Genomic DNA, 16,321 nt, shown 5'->3' with positions numbered 1-16,321 from the left:
ATATGGCGATAGTTGAGCCTAAATTTGCTAAGTATTTATCGCACAGGTAATGTTCAGCGCATATGATTTCTGATTCTGATATTCAGCACAATAACGCTGATTTACACCTGGGAACCCTGGCGTGCATTCTAGGGCACAGGCGGTTATTTTGAAAATTGACCGTTACAAAATATGCACATCAATCGATGAATTTTAATTCGATTCTATTATTGGTAGATTATTATTTTCGATTTTTCAGAATTCGATTAATCGCTATATCGACTAATTGAAACACCCTACAAGTACAAGTACAAGTACAAGTACAAGTTGTTATTTTGAAAATCGACCGTTTCAAAACATGCACACCAATCGATTAATATTAATTCGATTCTATTATTGATATAGATTATTGAATTTTCGATTTTTCAGTATTCGATTAATCGATATATTGGCTAATCGAAACACCCTAGGCCAGACGAGAAGTTATTTCAATCTTCGGCGAAGCCGGAACCGAGACGAGGACCGAAAGCGTGGATGGCGGGCTGCTGACAGGTGTGTTGCATTAATTGGATTGAAGGCGTTGCGCGCGGCGCCCGTAATTGGGTCAAAGTCACGCAAACGCCGTGATTACATCGAGAGTGCCTCCCCTTCCTACCCCGTTCATTTTCCCCTATTAGGTCCCCTCCTCAGCACAAAGCTTTTTTAACGAGCTGCGTTTTGTGATTGTTGTTGAACGGCGAGATATTAAAGTAATGGAGCGGAGGAGATGGAGCGGCCTTTGATGTTTTTCAGCGATGAAACGAGGGGCACAAGTGCACGTAGCGTTGCCACGATGTAATGTTGCCGAATTTTAATTACCACTGTGGTCTTACTGTGTTAGTACAGATTGGAGTGGACGCATGGGTCTATCATCATCGGGAATTTTGAAAAAAGACGTATGTGGAATTTTTCAGAGCTGCTGACATGTGTTAAATAGACCCCGCATACGCGATTGGAAAAAGGGAGGAAGATGCTACCCACCCAACACGAAAATGTTTTAAAAATATTGCAGCAACATTGTCATTATACTTTCGAAAATATTACTGCAATACTGTCACAATATTGTCATACATTTTAAAAATGTTGTCAAAAATGTTTTTAAAATTTCGAACAAGTATTTAAACGGTGTTTTTTTAACAATATTGCGACAATATTGTCACGGAACATTGCGAAACTATTGCAGCAATATTTCGTGTTGGGCGGGTAGAGGGTAATCACTACAAGAAGCACTTGCAAAAATCACTCGAGGCTCAATTGGACGTAATTCTGCCAAACGAAACCATGTGCATTGTGACGTGAGCCGTCTTATGCATACAGGGTTATCCAAAAGTCACTGACCACCCCTGTAACTTTTTTCCAAATTGAGATAGAAGTTTGAAACTTTGGGAATGTTCCTCGGTCTAAAGTAGCAACTTTTTGGTCCCCCCAAAATTTTGGGGGGCGGCCCCCCTTAAGGGGGGCGGGGGCTAACTTTTTTTTTTCAAATGGCAACCCCCCCTTTGTGATACCTCATTCGAAAGATAATAAAAAAAGAAAATTTTTGGCGCAAACCGCAGGTCAAAATGTTCATTTTTGACAAAATGGCGGCCGGTCAAAGTTCAAAATGGCGGAAATTTGGCATCTCCGTTGTTTATTGACGGATTGGTGTGAAACTCGGAATTCTAGGGTTTTTTGAGATGAGAAAAACGATTCTGGCATTGGTTTTCCAGAAAAGTCAGTCTTTTGCAAAATGGCGGCGGTCAAAATGGCGGCCTAGAGCGGGAAGTGGATATTTAGGCTGCATATCGTTGGATTTGCATGAAACTTGGTATCCGGGGGTATTTCGGCACGAGAAGAACGAATCTTTCATTGGATATCTGAAATTTTGACAAATTCCAAAATGGCGGCGGAAAAAATGCGGGAAATCAGTTTTACGGCTGTTTACCGATGGATTAGCATGAAATTATTTGATATTTCAAGAATCTAATGAAAGATTCCTTTTAATTCAGCCAAAAACCGCCAGGATATCGAATTTCATGCAAATCCATCGGTAAACAGCCGTAAAACTGATTTCCCGCATTTTTTCCGCCGCCATTTTGGAATTTGTCAAAATTTCAGATATCCAATGAAAGATTCGTTCTTCTCGTGCCGAAATACCCCCGGATACCAAGTTTCATGCAAATCCAACGATATGCAGCCTAAATATCCACTTCCCGCTCTAGGCCGCCATTTTGACCGCCGCCATTTTGCAAAAGACTGACTTTTCTGGAAAACCAATGCCAGAATCGTTTTTCTCATCTCAAAAAACCCTAGAATTCCGAGTTTCACACCAATCCGTCAATAAACAACGGAGATGCCAAATTTCCGCCATTTTGAACTTTGACCGGCCGCCATTTTGTCAAAAATGAACATTTTGACCTGCGGTTTGCGCCAAAAATTTTCTTTTTTTATTATCTTTCGAATGAGGTATCACAAAGGGGGGGGTTGCCATTTGAAAAAAAAAAGTTAGCCCCCGCCCCCCTTAAGGGGGGCCGCCCCCCAAAATTTTGGGGGGACCAAAAAGTTGCTACTTTAGACCGAGGAACATTCCCAAAGTTTCAAACTTCTATCTCAATTTGGAAAAAAGTTACAGGGGTGGTCAGTGACTTTTGGATAACCCTGTATATTCTGCTGGGTCTCAGGGCTCATGACTAAATGCACATAGTTCCGTTTGGCAGAAATACGTCCAATTGAAAGCTAGAGGCAGCTCGGGGTTTTAACTCTCCTGCAGATTCGTCCGCGAAATAAGATTCCCATGGAGAGGCATCACAAAGAACTGAGGGGCTTGGAGGACAAGGTGCATAAGTGCAGTTTTTACTATTTCGAGAAATACGTGTTTGAAGTTTCGAAATTACATGGATCCTTATGGCGGAAAGAAGGCTCAAACTGACTTTTTGATGTTTAAAAATTAGAATTTGGGAGCGAATTTTTCACATGAATATGCAGTAAGACTAGTTACACCTGAAATCGTTAATATCTCAATTTTTTCAAAAACTGCACTTATGCGCCTTGTTCTATAAGCCCCTCAACTGTACGAGAACTTGGGGAAACCCATTCTGCAGTAACAGAATAATTCGCGAAATTGATAGACAAAGCTATTTTGCAAAAAAGATTGACTTACACCCTGTAGGGGAATCGGCCGATTCACATTATGATATCATGCTGATCGACTCCACCAAGGTTGCATTGGAGATACCCATTTTTGGAATTCGGCGATGGATATGTGACGATGCCTGAGGAATGGAAAAATTGAAATTTGACGGCAGCTATGTGAGTATCGGGCGAGGATCAAGAATATCTCGGTTGCGACCCCCGGTTAACCCGGTCGGGGGGCTGTAGGGGTTGAGAGGGGGCTGGGGTGAGGGGTCTAAAATAGAAATAGCCTTCAATCAACCCCCGTGTTTGATCAATTGGCTGTCGACGCGAGCCAACTCGAACTCGGACCTGGGTCGACATTTGTTTTTGATCCCTTCGCCGCGCGCCGCGTCCATAAAACTCGAATTTGTAACTTCCAGACCCACCGCCGTGGTTGCCAAATCGTTAATTCTCAGAGCAGGCTTCTTGGGCCGAAAGATTGCTGGCAGAAGTCACGTGAGCAGCAAGAAAAAAGCTTCTTTGGTCATTCTAACTGTCGCAATTTTAGCAACTTCTTCAAATTAAAACAAGAAGTCGAGATATCTCTGACTATATTGATTAACATATTATACTCAATCTGTCGCAAGCAATCAGGAATCGCCGTTAAATAGTTAGTTAGTTAGTATATTTTGAGACATTCAGCGTCACAGACTATTAACGTCTTTACAGAGAATTTTGAAAGTGGGAGTATATACGAAAATTTAGATTTTTAAATTAAGAGAGGTGAAGAGTTTCAGAATTTTGCAATCTATTTGTGTTGAATAAATATATGTATTAATTTAAATGTATAGAAAACAAGATAGGAAGTATGACAATCATGTCTGGAATTCAGACAGACTTGTTTTCTTCCTGAATGCTCGGTACCAGCTAGCACACTCACGAGTGTGTAGGTATGGTGATATCAGTGACCCCAGTTGGGTTTCGTTCAGATAGGCAACTAAACTAACTGTCTGGCGGCGAAGCGGAGAGTATCAACAAGATTTGAAGGCGCTCTAGGCCGTGGATGAGTTTTTGAACTTCTTCACTGATGAGACTTTACATCATTGTGGTTCGCCCCAACTATCTATGTCTCAAACTGGAGGAGCACTAAATATTTAGATTGATTCTCACTGTAACTTTCGTCGGGAGTAGTGATGACACAGTCACACACATAACTTCTGCAACTGACTCGGTGAGTTGGTTGCTAAGCCCCGCAAGCTTAGACATCACTCTCAATGAGACCCCCTCTCAGCAAGTTTGACTTGCACCTCGTTAAATCTGTTTATAACCGGCTAAGAGATTTCCATGTTCCGCATGTCAGGTTGCCGACAGCCACGGAAGCCCCTTCTCCGTGTGAATATTAATTTCAGATCTCGGAAATGTAGTTTTGAAACTACCACCAGATACTATCTTCTCATTCTGCGGTGAAATATCAACTGCAGCTCTATCACATCACTGGAATATGTTAATTAGTAGCCCACCTTGCATTAACAATAAATCCGCAGGGATTCGTTGGCCAATCATCGGAAATTGCAAGGGAGGGTTTTATTGATAGTGTAATCGGACGCAAGAGCGGTGCAGTTTCAATGATCGATTCACTGGATTGCAGCCGTCTGCGGGCCGATTATTGAAATTGATAGACAACGCCATAGGCAAAGAAGACAAAAGGTATATGGAGAGATCCTATTGGTGGAAGCGAGTGGTTGCAATGGACAAAGAGGGTAAGTAATAGATTAAGTAACGGCAACTTACGAGGGGCCCGATCGTTGGTCCATCATTTTCTCCCTTAGTCTATGAGAACGACCCATTTCAACCGATATGGGATAGCTTCATACTCCCTATGTCTTCTTGTCTATAGCTTTGTCTATCAATTTCAATAATCGGCCCGCTGGTCTTACGTTGATTTTGTGAGAATACTACGTGTGTGTGTGTACACTACGATCGTTGTGCATAGGCTTTGCGCGGTACATAGTTCCTTTTGCATGATTAAATTCATTTGCACATAGTTCCTGTAAATAAGAATTACGTTCGAATGTGGTGGCTAATCCAGCGGGTTAATTATTAAAATTGATAGACAACGCTATAGGCAAAGAAGGCAGCAGAAAAATGGAGCAACCCTATTGGTTAGTAGCAGACTGATCTGGTTAGGAATAACCCTTCCTTAGATTTTAAAGAGGCCATGATGGCCGCAATGATGATTGAATTGTGGAAGATTCGTTGCTGTAATTGTTCAAATTCTCTGTGCAGATGTAGGGCTGAATATATGAGCAGAATTTTCATACTTTAGGTCTGAAAGTTACTCAATTTCTCAACTAATTATTCGGCTCATTCTTTCTCAGGAGCCTACAGGTACCAGTAAACTGTAAGTATAAGAGATGTTACCCTGGTGAAAATTGGCGATACGAGCTGCGTTTCAAAATACCATAGGAGTTCTTATAACCGACTAAAGAAGGCTATTGAAAATCATATAGCTGGCTGTAGAAAGCGGAGCAAATCAAATAGCCGGGCTATACGAAGCTATAAAAAAGTATACAGTCGGGCTATAGTTCCTATCGCCGGGCTTTACACTTTATCGCCATTGGCTATAAAAGGATGTAAGAAATTGTGTAGAAATTCGTGTGCTTTGGAAATCATTAAGTTTGATACGGAACTACCTTAATATTTACAAAACACACATTAAATTTTCCTTTAAAACATATTTTTTTTTCATCAATTAAAATGAGATGGCCCATACAGAGTGTGCAAACATTTCAAAATCATGAGTTGAAAAACGCTGACTCCGCGCGATTAAATATTAGAGCCTAACACAAAGCGGAGCGGCGACGCAATGGCGCCTACAAACCTAACAGGGATACTTCACGCATTGCGCGGCGACGCACTGGCGCCTACAAACCTAACAGGGATACTTCACGCATTGCGCAATGCGTGAAGTATCCCTGTTAGGTTTGTAGGCGTCAATGCGCGTTTCGCGCTCTCTGCCCGCCCGCCGCGCCGCAGCGTGCCACGGCGTCTGAAGCAACTATTTCACACCAGAGGTATTGCACAGTATCATAAGAAATTGAAGGTACTCCAATATATTAAGAATGACAGGCATCCTTCAAAAGTACGGAGCTTTCCTCGCAAAATAAATCAAGATACTACGGCACAAAAAGAGAGCAGTAGTCCAAAAACAAACTAAGTCCTAGTATCCGTATTTAGTAACGTTTAGCATAAACTTTATCGTCTGTCTGTTGCTTAATCGCCATCGGCTATAAAAGGCTATAAGAAATTGTACAGCCGGCTGCAGAAATTATTGGAAATCTTACAGCCGGCTTTAAGTCTATAGTATTTTGAAACACACATTCTACTGCCAATTTTTACCAGGGTAGAGAATATTGGCGCATCTGCCCTCTAAGCTTTGTACGTTCTCGGGGATTGGGGCCGAAAGGAATCTGTCCAGCAGACCCACTCGTCAATTCCATGAAAATTTCCCGCCCGCCACCACAGGCTCCGCACCCGGGACTTATTGATCTAGAGTTGGATACGCCGACCAGTAGGCCAACCTAGGCAAAATTATTCACTTGATACTCTGAGGCTTAACAAAGGGCGGGAGTCCTTGCAGATGGTTTGGCTCAATTTCTGGGTAGATAATTGCAAAAGGGTTTCATTGCATTGCAACGTTGCAAAGTTTCACCTAGTAATTAATTGATTTACTTACTTCAGAATAGTTACGAATATTCTTTCGAAATTTTTTGTGGATTTTTTTAAGATTTGATCCTTTGAAATTTTAAACAACTTTCGATGCGATAATTTAGACATCGTAATCTTCCTCTTGTATAGAAGTTAGAAAGTATTGAGCTCTTACACATTAGATGACGACGCGGGAGTCTTCGAAATGGAATATTTGTCACTAAGAACTATCAAAAAATGAATGAAATCAAAAGGAACCACGTACGTTGTGCATAGGGTCGCATGGTACATAGTTCCTTTTGCATGATTAAATTCATTTGCACATAGTTCCTATTAACATAAATCCATCCGAACGGGACGGCTGATCCAGCAGACTAATTATTGAAATTGATAGATAAAGCTATAGACAAAGAAGACAGTGGAAAAATGGAGCGGTCCTATTGGTTGTAACGGGTGGTTGTATAGATTAAGGGGAAAAAAGTATGGAATGGTGGGTCTCTTATGAGTTGCCCTTCGTTAGCCTATATCACTTACCTCCTTTCTACATTTCAACCACTCGCTTCCACCGATAGGATCGCTCCATTTTCCCTTTAATTGTATTTTTCGTTCATCGCTTTGTCTATTAGTTACAATTTTCAGCCCTCAGGTTGTTGCATGAGCAGATCCAGATACTTCAAATGAGGAGAGAAGGCAAGGGGGGGGGGGGTCCGAGGGGCCCCCCAGATAATTTTCAAAATGTTAAAGCATCCATTAGACAGTTTGTGTCAATTTAGCCATGAATGATTACCAAATCTAAGAGTCCTCTCATCTTCCTTATTCCGTTCCTTCCTTTTATCTTTTCCCCTTTTCCTTCCTCATATTTTCGGGCAAATAGGGGGTGCGTAAGCCCCCTACCCCCTTTTCCTTGGATACGCCTATGGGTTGGTGACATTATGATACTGGGCTCGAGGTGAATAGAATTGCATTTTGCAAAAAGGAACCAGGAGCATTGCAATTTTGCTAAGATTCTCCTACTTCTTTCGTCTTAAAAGAAAAACCTGATCATCTGTGAATGATTTCTGTTCCATACCTTATAAACTATAAATTTAAGACAAAAATTACCATGTAAATTTCATATTTTTGCATATAGTACTAGTTTTGCAAAGGATGAAGTTGCGCAATCTTAGCTACATTGCAATGCTATGTTGGTTCCTTTTTGCAAAATGCAATCCAATAGTGGAAATGCGTGGTTATTACCTTGAAGGCCTCGCGGAACTTGTTGGACATGATGTGGTAGAGGATGGGGTTGATGGTGGTGGAGATGTAGTAGAAGACGCCGGAGACGTAGGTGAGGACGGCGTAGGCGAGGTGGGAGTAGCGCGACGAGGACTCCCCCGTGAACACGTACGTCGCGAAGAGCCGCTGCGCGTGGAACGGCGCCCAGCAGATGAAGAACGCCACCACCACCGCAACTGCAACCATCGGCAAACGCACCTCGTCATTCAAAAATAGAGGAAAAACAAGAGATGGCAATAAACATAGATTAATAGTCAAATCAGGACATTGGCATCAAGGTATAGGTAAGTGGAAAACAAAGGGTATGTGAAAGCAGCCCGAAACGGAAACGATAAACGAAAACACAGGAAAAAGCGGAAACAAGGCTAAAAATACACAATAAAAGGCAGGACGTTTCGGTACCTTACGGCACCATTATCAACTGCAACAAGAATTAAAAATATTATTATATTTATTATTATTATTTATAATTATTATTATTTTTAATTATTATTTTATTATTATTATTATATTTTTAATTCTTGTTGCAGTTGATAATGGTGCCGTAAGGTACCGAAACGTCCTGCCTTTTATTGGGTATAGGTAAGTAAAACGGAGGTAGGTATGCTTTGCCCTACCCTTTTGGCCAGAACTCGGCTCTCGGCTACCGCCGCATAGTGGAGCGAGTCAATCAGAGAAGTCGGACATGAAATTTTTAACGAAAACTGCAAATTTTGATGTTTAATTTGTCACATTTTAAATTTTAAGGGGTGATTCCAAGAGAATTTCACGAGAAAACCGATGGAATAACTTTTAAAACCTCAAAGTTTTGTATGAACGAAGTTATGAGCTTTTAAAATTTCCAAATTTTGTCCGACCTCTCTCATTGACTTGATTCACTTTGCGCCGCTACACAGAGAAAATTTTCAACACAAAAGTTTGGTTAATACAAGGAGTAAAACACGAAATAACCCTAGCCATCTTTTGACAATTTCAAGAGAAAATGCCAGCTGGTTTCCTTGAAGAAATTTAATAAAAACACGAGTGGTGAATGCTAACGTCGCAATCGGAGGAATGCATTTGCCCATAGTCTCTCCTTTGCTTTCTGCGCTGAATTCACCGCAAACTGTACCAAAATCAACGTTAAATGTGTAACTCTTGGTGTTTCACTTCCTATTTTAACCAAAAGTAACACAAGAACACAAATCGACGGTGAAACTACCAGATCACGTATCTCGTTTGCGGTGTTTAAAAATCGCCGCTCCCATTTTATTTTTTTGAAGGAGAACAAATCAATACCATTTCTTGAAATTTTCACGGAGTTTTCGTCACATAGAGAGGAAAAAACACGGAAGTTTTCAAGAATTGAAGTTGAATAGTGTTCCATTTAAAAATAAAGTATGACAGGAAGTCTACAACGTCGCAAACCGAGATACGTGGTTTGGTAGTTTCACCGTCGAAATATTTTTATCCGTGGAGAACGTAGCGCGAAATTTAAATTTCACCAACTTTGCACTCTTGGCCGAAAACATAAGTATGACAGTCTGCTCACATACCAATCTGTAAAACTGATTCGATAGTTTTGCGCCTGAAAAGCCGAGAAAATTATTTTTAATAGATGGCGGATCGAGCAACCTCAAACTATTTATCATTGCTAAAACTGATCATGATTTCAGTTTTTCCGGTCGTTGCCAATTTGGCTAAAAATTGGACATTCCGAAAACGTGTCTTATTCCGCGATTTCTTGTATCAGTGTAAGGGATATCTCGATTTTCGGCGAAATTATGTGTAATGAAAAAAAGGAAGGTCTGTTTTGGACTCAACGGTGTAAAATACATGGAAATCGCTTCTCATATATCTAGGGGTTTTTTTTTTTGGGGGGGGGGGGGGCACACATTATGGAATCAGCTGAAATTAATATTTTAAAACTTGCAGGATACAACGGTTTGAATAATTTCGTATGTGTATGCCCAGTTTTGGCTGGGCGTTAGGCTTTGTTTACCTGCGTGACGTTGGTGGTTACAAATCCCTAACTCGCCACCGCCTCTTGTAGTTTCTCCACAGAGGATTAGTCAAAGAACGGAATAAGCAGCCGGGAAAGCCCTGCGATTATGAGGATTAGCCGACAGAAGGGGTGCCATGACGCGCTCCCGGAAATGGACCATGGGCTCAAGCGAGAATTATAGCGTCACATTCCAGTTTTCTTCGTCTCTCTTTATCTGAGACTCCCGTTGCGTGTAATTGTAACATGGGCATTAATTTAAAAAAAAAAAAAAAAAAAAAAAAAAAAAAAAAAAAAAAAAAATATGTACAGCGTGAAAATCCAGCCTTGACAGCACTATTAATATTTTCGGCGATATTTCTAGGTCATGATGTCAGTAAAAACCGATTTTTTATTTTTTATTTTTTGTGAGGGAATTTGATTTAAATATAACGATAGAAGAAACAACTTAATCGGCCCGAAACACTGACGTAGAAACAACTTAAATCGGGACTAATGCCGCAAATAATAAAATACAGTATCGTGGCGTGAATTGCGGTATATCGATTGTTATGCCATTTAAACCTATGGTAAATAATCGACTATCAAGGTGTTCGCTGCGAACATCCTGTTTATCGATCCTTTCCCATAGGTTTAAATGGCATAACAATCGATATATCGCAAAGCACGCCACGCGCCACTGAATAAAAAGAACACATAAAATAAAATAAAAAGCCCGGGCTGTTTCGCAGGGATCTAGATGGAGCTGGAACACCTGAGTAATCTCTGTTTCGATGTGCTTTGTTTCAAGTTGCACTTGCTCGTTTATTCTGGTTGCACTATCAGTCTCACAATAACAGCAGTGAGGCTCATAGTTTCCTTCTTTCTAATTTTCTTTTTTCTTTGTTTTTGCCGGTTGAAAATGTGGGTGTGATCCGCGCGAAATGTCCCAGGCCTTTTATTTTATTTCATGTGTTCTTTTTATTATTTGCGGCCTTAGTCCCGATTTAAGTGGTTTCTTTACATACGACGTAACTGCTACAAGTATTTCCTTGTATCTACTTACTTGGTTTAAAACTAAACGAATTGCATTAAATTTACAGGGTAACGTCAGATAATACGATGATTACCGAAAAATCGAAGGCCCAAGTCCCAAAGCCGAAAGCAATATCACCTTAAAGGCGGGGGAAGAAATAATTACCGGAGAGGCGGGTCAATTAAAGTAATGATTCCGTCCGTGACGAAGAAAGTTTTGACGGAAATGCACTGAGCTGGATAGATTAAATCAAATTCGACTGCAGAGTTGCCAAGATTTCACCGGAAATGCACATTATAACACGTAAGGATTTATGGGGTGGATGGTGTAGTATCTACTATGTCAATGTTGCTGTGGCGTTGCGCTAATTATTTCCGTCCTCTCCAGCTCCTGCGCTCGGCCGTTGCCAAGATGCGATGACGTCAAGGTTACACCCGTCCGGGAAAAGTCTTTAGGGTTGAGAGCTGTAATTACAGGCTAAATTTGCCCATGCTCCAGATTTGGAAGTCGTAATGTAGGACCCTTGAGGCCAGAGCGTGGACTGTATGTTTACACATCCCATAATAAACCTGTAACTCTCGATTGTATGTCTTTACGCAAAACAAGTATTACTGAAGCAGTTTCCCTCTGTAAATACACTTTCTTTGCATGATAACGTCCAGTTACTATTCTTGGCCAAGTCGTCAGCCCCAAAGCTCCTCGATCCACCAGTAATGATTCAATGTGGCAAAACTGGATTCTGTCCATTTGAACGCATGAAAAACAATCAAAATATATTGAGGAAGGGTGTTTCACCTAAATCCGATTATCCATAAATGTATTGAAGTGGAAAAAAAGAGTTGCCACCCTTCAAGAATCGCTCCTGGAAAATACAAAACCACGTGTTTTCGTTTGTCCACTAAAACAGTGCGATTAAGTTGCAAGACCCTGCGATTTCGCCGCCGATAATCATTCAAACATGGCAGTTGGCATGTCTGCATACTCGTCATTTTGAAGGCGATCGTGATACGTTCTGTATCGCATGAGATTTTGTTGGGAAAAGGTAAACATGACTCGTATTATGCTCTAATCCTCAGTCCGGGTGCGGTAGTCCATTGGCAACATTTTTAATGAGCATAATGCCGAGACTTCCGAATGCAAGCGACTAACAGTGGAACGATCCTCTAAGAGATGCTGGACATACATTTTTTTTTACTAAAAACCGCGTAATTGACGCCTATTTTGCCACATAATACATTTTGAGGGGTGCCTCTAGAGAATTGTACGAGAAATCCAATGAAACCACCTATAAACATCTACATTTCGTGTCAGCAATGATGAAACCTTTCCAAGTTTCCACATCACGTTCGAGTTCATCTCGTTTCACTGTGCGGCGTCACTGAGTAATTACTGCGACTTCATAGACACCATATTAAACCCCTCTTCAATTCAAAAGTGGTATAAGCTTAGAGGATGGGAGTCGCATAATTTTTTTTGCACTAGTTCAGACTTCTTTGAGTTGCAGAAGAAGCATGTAGAGTAAATAACGAAGCACATATGTGTGAAGTTGAAGATGGCTTAAATAAACCAAGTTTGCCGACGCGAACACATCAAAAGAGTGAGTTGCACGGAGAGCCTAAAACTTAAAGTTAGAAGCCGTGCACATGGGGAAGGTAAAAGGGTTGCGGTTGCGGGCATTTCAACATTGCCGACTCTTATGAAAAGCGCGCTAGAGCGTCTGCGAGCAATTTCCGGCCTCTCAAATGAACTTATTTCTGCCAAACGGAACTAAGTGCATTGTGATTTGAGCCCTGTTATGCATATATTCTTACGGGTCTCAAGGCTCATGTCTTAATGCACATAGTTCCGTTTGGCAGAATTCCGTCCAAATATGAGAATGTCAGCGCGCCGCCCCGAGCCTGAGAACTCGCGACAGAGTGCAAGTGCACGCGCGATTGTGGTTCGAGAGGATCTCATTTACAGGCTTTGAGCAAGTGTGTCACCCAACGCTTCCTTTTCAATTCTTCTTTTCCACACTTCCGACGAAACTTGTTGCCGCTTCCGTTTTCGTATTACAGAGCATTCAAACTGCCTCGTCAAATGGACTCTATTTGGACAGAGTTCATCAGAACGGAGCATACACTGGAAAAAAACACATTGGATCTAGAGTCCAGACTCTTGAAAACATTGACAAGAAAAAATACTCTTGATTCAATCGGATTTTTGCTTGAATCAAAACGAAATCCGCTTAAATTGGACGGATTTCTATCAAACGGAACTATGTGTATTAAGACATGAGCCCTGCGACCCATAAGAATATGTACATAACAGGGCTCACGTAATAATGCACATAGTTTCGTTTGATAGAAATACGTTCAATTAAGAGGCTTGGTTCTTGATTTTAGCTAGATTCTGATTGAATCAAGAGTACTTTTTCTTGTCGATGTTTTTAAGAGTCTGGACTCTAGATCCAATGTGTTTTTTTTCCAGTGTACCCATATTTTCGCAAAAATTGAGTTTAGAATGTTTTTGAGTTCCACTAGTCGCACAACTTGTACATATTCCCCTGCCAAAAACTCAAAGTCGAGAAAAAAAATTCGTCTGTTTGAAGAGGGGTTAAAGTTCATTTTCTACATTGAGCCTTATGGAGAGACTTATACTTCAAACCTCTTTTTCTCAGTTTCAACTTTATGTGGGTTGGTTCCTTTCTATTGAACTCGATCCGTTTTACACGGAACTAGAGTCCCTCTATACTGAGAGTAAAGACAATTTGAATCCATTTCTGATTGGTTCCCATGTTTTAGGCCTTCACAGTGTCACAAACGGGAATAAAGATTACGTATGCACCAATTGCAAATATTATAAACTGGAATGGACCGGGAAAGGGGGGCCTCGGCAAGGAACAAATGGAATGAGAGTGGGAACGGAGATACAGGAATTCGAGAATGGGTTGATCAAAGATTACAAAAAACGTCCGATTCGTGTAATCTTTATTCCCGTTTATGACATCCATAAGCCGCGTTGTCTCAACTCTCTCTCTAGGGACTCTACACGGAACTGGAATTTTTCGATTCGTTAATGCGATTCATCTTTTCAGTATTCTTAACAGGGCCGGATTTAGGGGATGGCCACATGGGCCGCGGCCCATGGCGGAAAATTTGGGGGGCGGCAAATTTTGCAATTTTTTATATGTAGGTATCAAAAAAAGAGAGAAAAAACTCGGATTCAGAAAATAAATTACAAACGAGGAAAGGCGACAAAATCTCTCATCCCCTGAGAGTAAAAGTATAGTAATTTCTAATTTTGTCGTCTTTCGGTGATACAAGAGACAAAACCTTTAAGTAGTCGAGTTAAGAGAGAAACCAAACACGCAATTTGTCCTAGAACGGCGCGGCGCAGAGAGCAATGATGACGAGGACTTGAGATGAAAAGGAGAAGCCCTCGGCGCGGCGATCGGCATGTAACACATATTAGCGCCTACAAGACTGCACGAATACTTCACGCATTGCGTCAAACACAGTGTGGTCAGCAGCGGTCGGCATGAAGCGCACAGCGCCTACAAGACCGCATGAATACTTCAAGCATTGCGTCAAACACAGTGCGGTCAGCAGCGGTTGGCGTGAAGCGCACAGCGCCTACAAGACCGCATGAATACTTCAAGCATTGCGTCAAACAGTGCGGTCATCAGCGGTCGGCGAGAAGCGCATTGCGTCAAACACAGTGCGTTCGGAAGCGGTCGGTGTGAAACGCACAGCGCCTATTTGACTGTAGGAATGCTTCACGCATTGCGTCAAACACAGGGCGGTCAGTTTGTTCTTTCATAAATTTTTCGTTCATTTCTTATAAATGGAAGGTCTTGTTCACATAGAGAGGGGTTCACGGAACTTAACTTTCGCGCAAAGTTCCGTGAACTTCTGCTAGTAATGTTGACAGGACTTCGCAAAAACTGTTTCCACACGAGTGAACGCGTCTTATGCACCCCTCCCCGCTGCACGTTCACCTGATGGTTTTTATTGATGTTTCAAAACGAATGAGAAGGGGGCGGCAAAATACAGGCAACCCATGGGCGGCAAGTAGGTGAATTCGGCCCTGACTCTTAACAAAAATTTTATTAGTATAATTTCAGCGCCTTTACTTAACCAAGACAGAACAAAAAAACCAACAAAATAAAACCCCAAACTAAAAGAGAAAACAAAATGAGCAGAACAAGAGGAAACATAAGGAATCAATCCCAAAGTATTGATAAGCAAAATAAAATGGCCAATCGTCCAAAAATAAGTTTAGTTGTCCCAAAAATCAATTCATATGTCTTAAAAAGAATTCTAAATGTACCAAAAAAGGATGCTGGTTTCTTTACGAAAATATTCCGAAAGTCTCGGAAAGAATTCCATCCTGAATTGTGTATTGAAAAACGTTCTAGCAAGTTCCTTTTACACATGATGATCCGTCGTTGGTTCTTGGAAAGCGTTAATTCAGCACGACCTCTGAGAATTTCTACAAATCAGTCACATTTCAACCGAGTGAGGTGAGCTCGTCTTGTCTTCTTCAAAAGCTAATGAATTACGCCGAAACCTCTCGCAAAAGCGCATTCTAATGGCTAGTTAGGTTATAAAAGGTAGGTTACACCTCATTTCGTCGATTCCTGAGCGAAGGATCGTAACTCTATCACAAGATTGCAAAATTGACTCAAGCAATTCAATGTTTTACGAGATCATACCTGTAAAATTTTTGTCCACAATTTTTATCATTTTTTAACGAGATAAGATGAAAAATCAGAGAAATTTTCAGTCAGAAATACCCAAGATTTTCCTCGAAAAAATGCAATTTGCGAGGAGAAATTCGGCAACATTGAAATGTCGTTACGTTCTTTTGTGAGGGGCACGACGATTTGTTTCGGACCAGTCTTTGTATGTTGGTAATGAATAAAACGCTGCTGAAGTTTCACGAATATACAGGATTTGGGGAAACGTTCAGGGTTCGTTACCACCTTCAGCACCGGTGTCTCACTTGTTTTATGCATGAAGGAAGTTCAATATGTCTTCTGAATAATTCAAAGGCCAGGCGCAAGCGCATGACGAAGTGGGAAAATGTCACGGACTCAAATGTCAAACGGTCTCAAGCCACTAAAATAACCGTAGATAAGCCGTTCGGTATTCATGGTAACTTTCTTTGTAGGTGTGTTCTCGCCCAAAAAAAAGAAAAAAAAGATAAAAAAATCATTTCGGCCCGGTAAGTCGTTGTGGACTTAGTTT

The 16,321-nt window shown here is 41.1% G+C and overlaps 1 protein-coding gene across 6 annotated transcripts in view; it reads right to left on the bottom strand.

Moving 5' to 3' along the window:
- LOC109043939 (pyrokinin-1 receptor) overlaps positions 1–16,321 on the bottom strand; it is a 107,682-nt gene that overhangs the window by 19,641 nt on the left and 71,720 nt on the right. For all 6 annotated transcript variants that reach the window (XM_072298203.1, XM_072298205.1, XM_072298206.1 and 3 more), the window contains one exon: positions 8,056–8,270. In XM_072298203.1, the coding sequence (XP_072154304.1) occupies positions 8,056–8,270 (215 nt within the window). The remainder of the gene's footprint in view (positions 1–8,055; positions 8,271–16,321) is intronic.

This window comes from Bemisia tabaci, chromosome 3 (genome assembly GCF_918797505.1).
Source record: "Bemisia tabaci chromosome 3, PGI_BMITA_v3".
NCBI classification, from domain to species: Eukaryota; Metazoa; Arthropoda; class Insecta; order Hemiptera; family Aleyrodidae; genus Bemisia; species Bemisia tabaci.
This window is presented reverse-complemented; position numbering and strand designations above follow the sequence as displayed.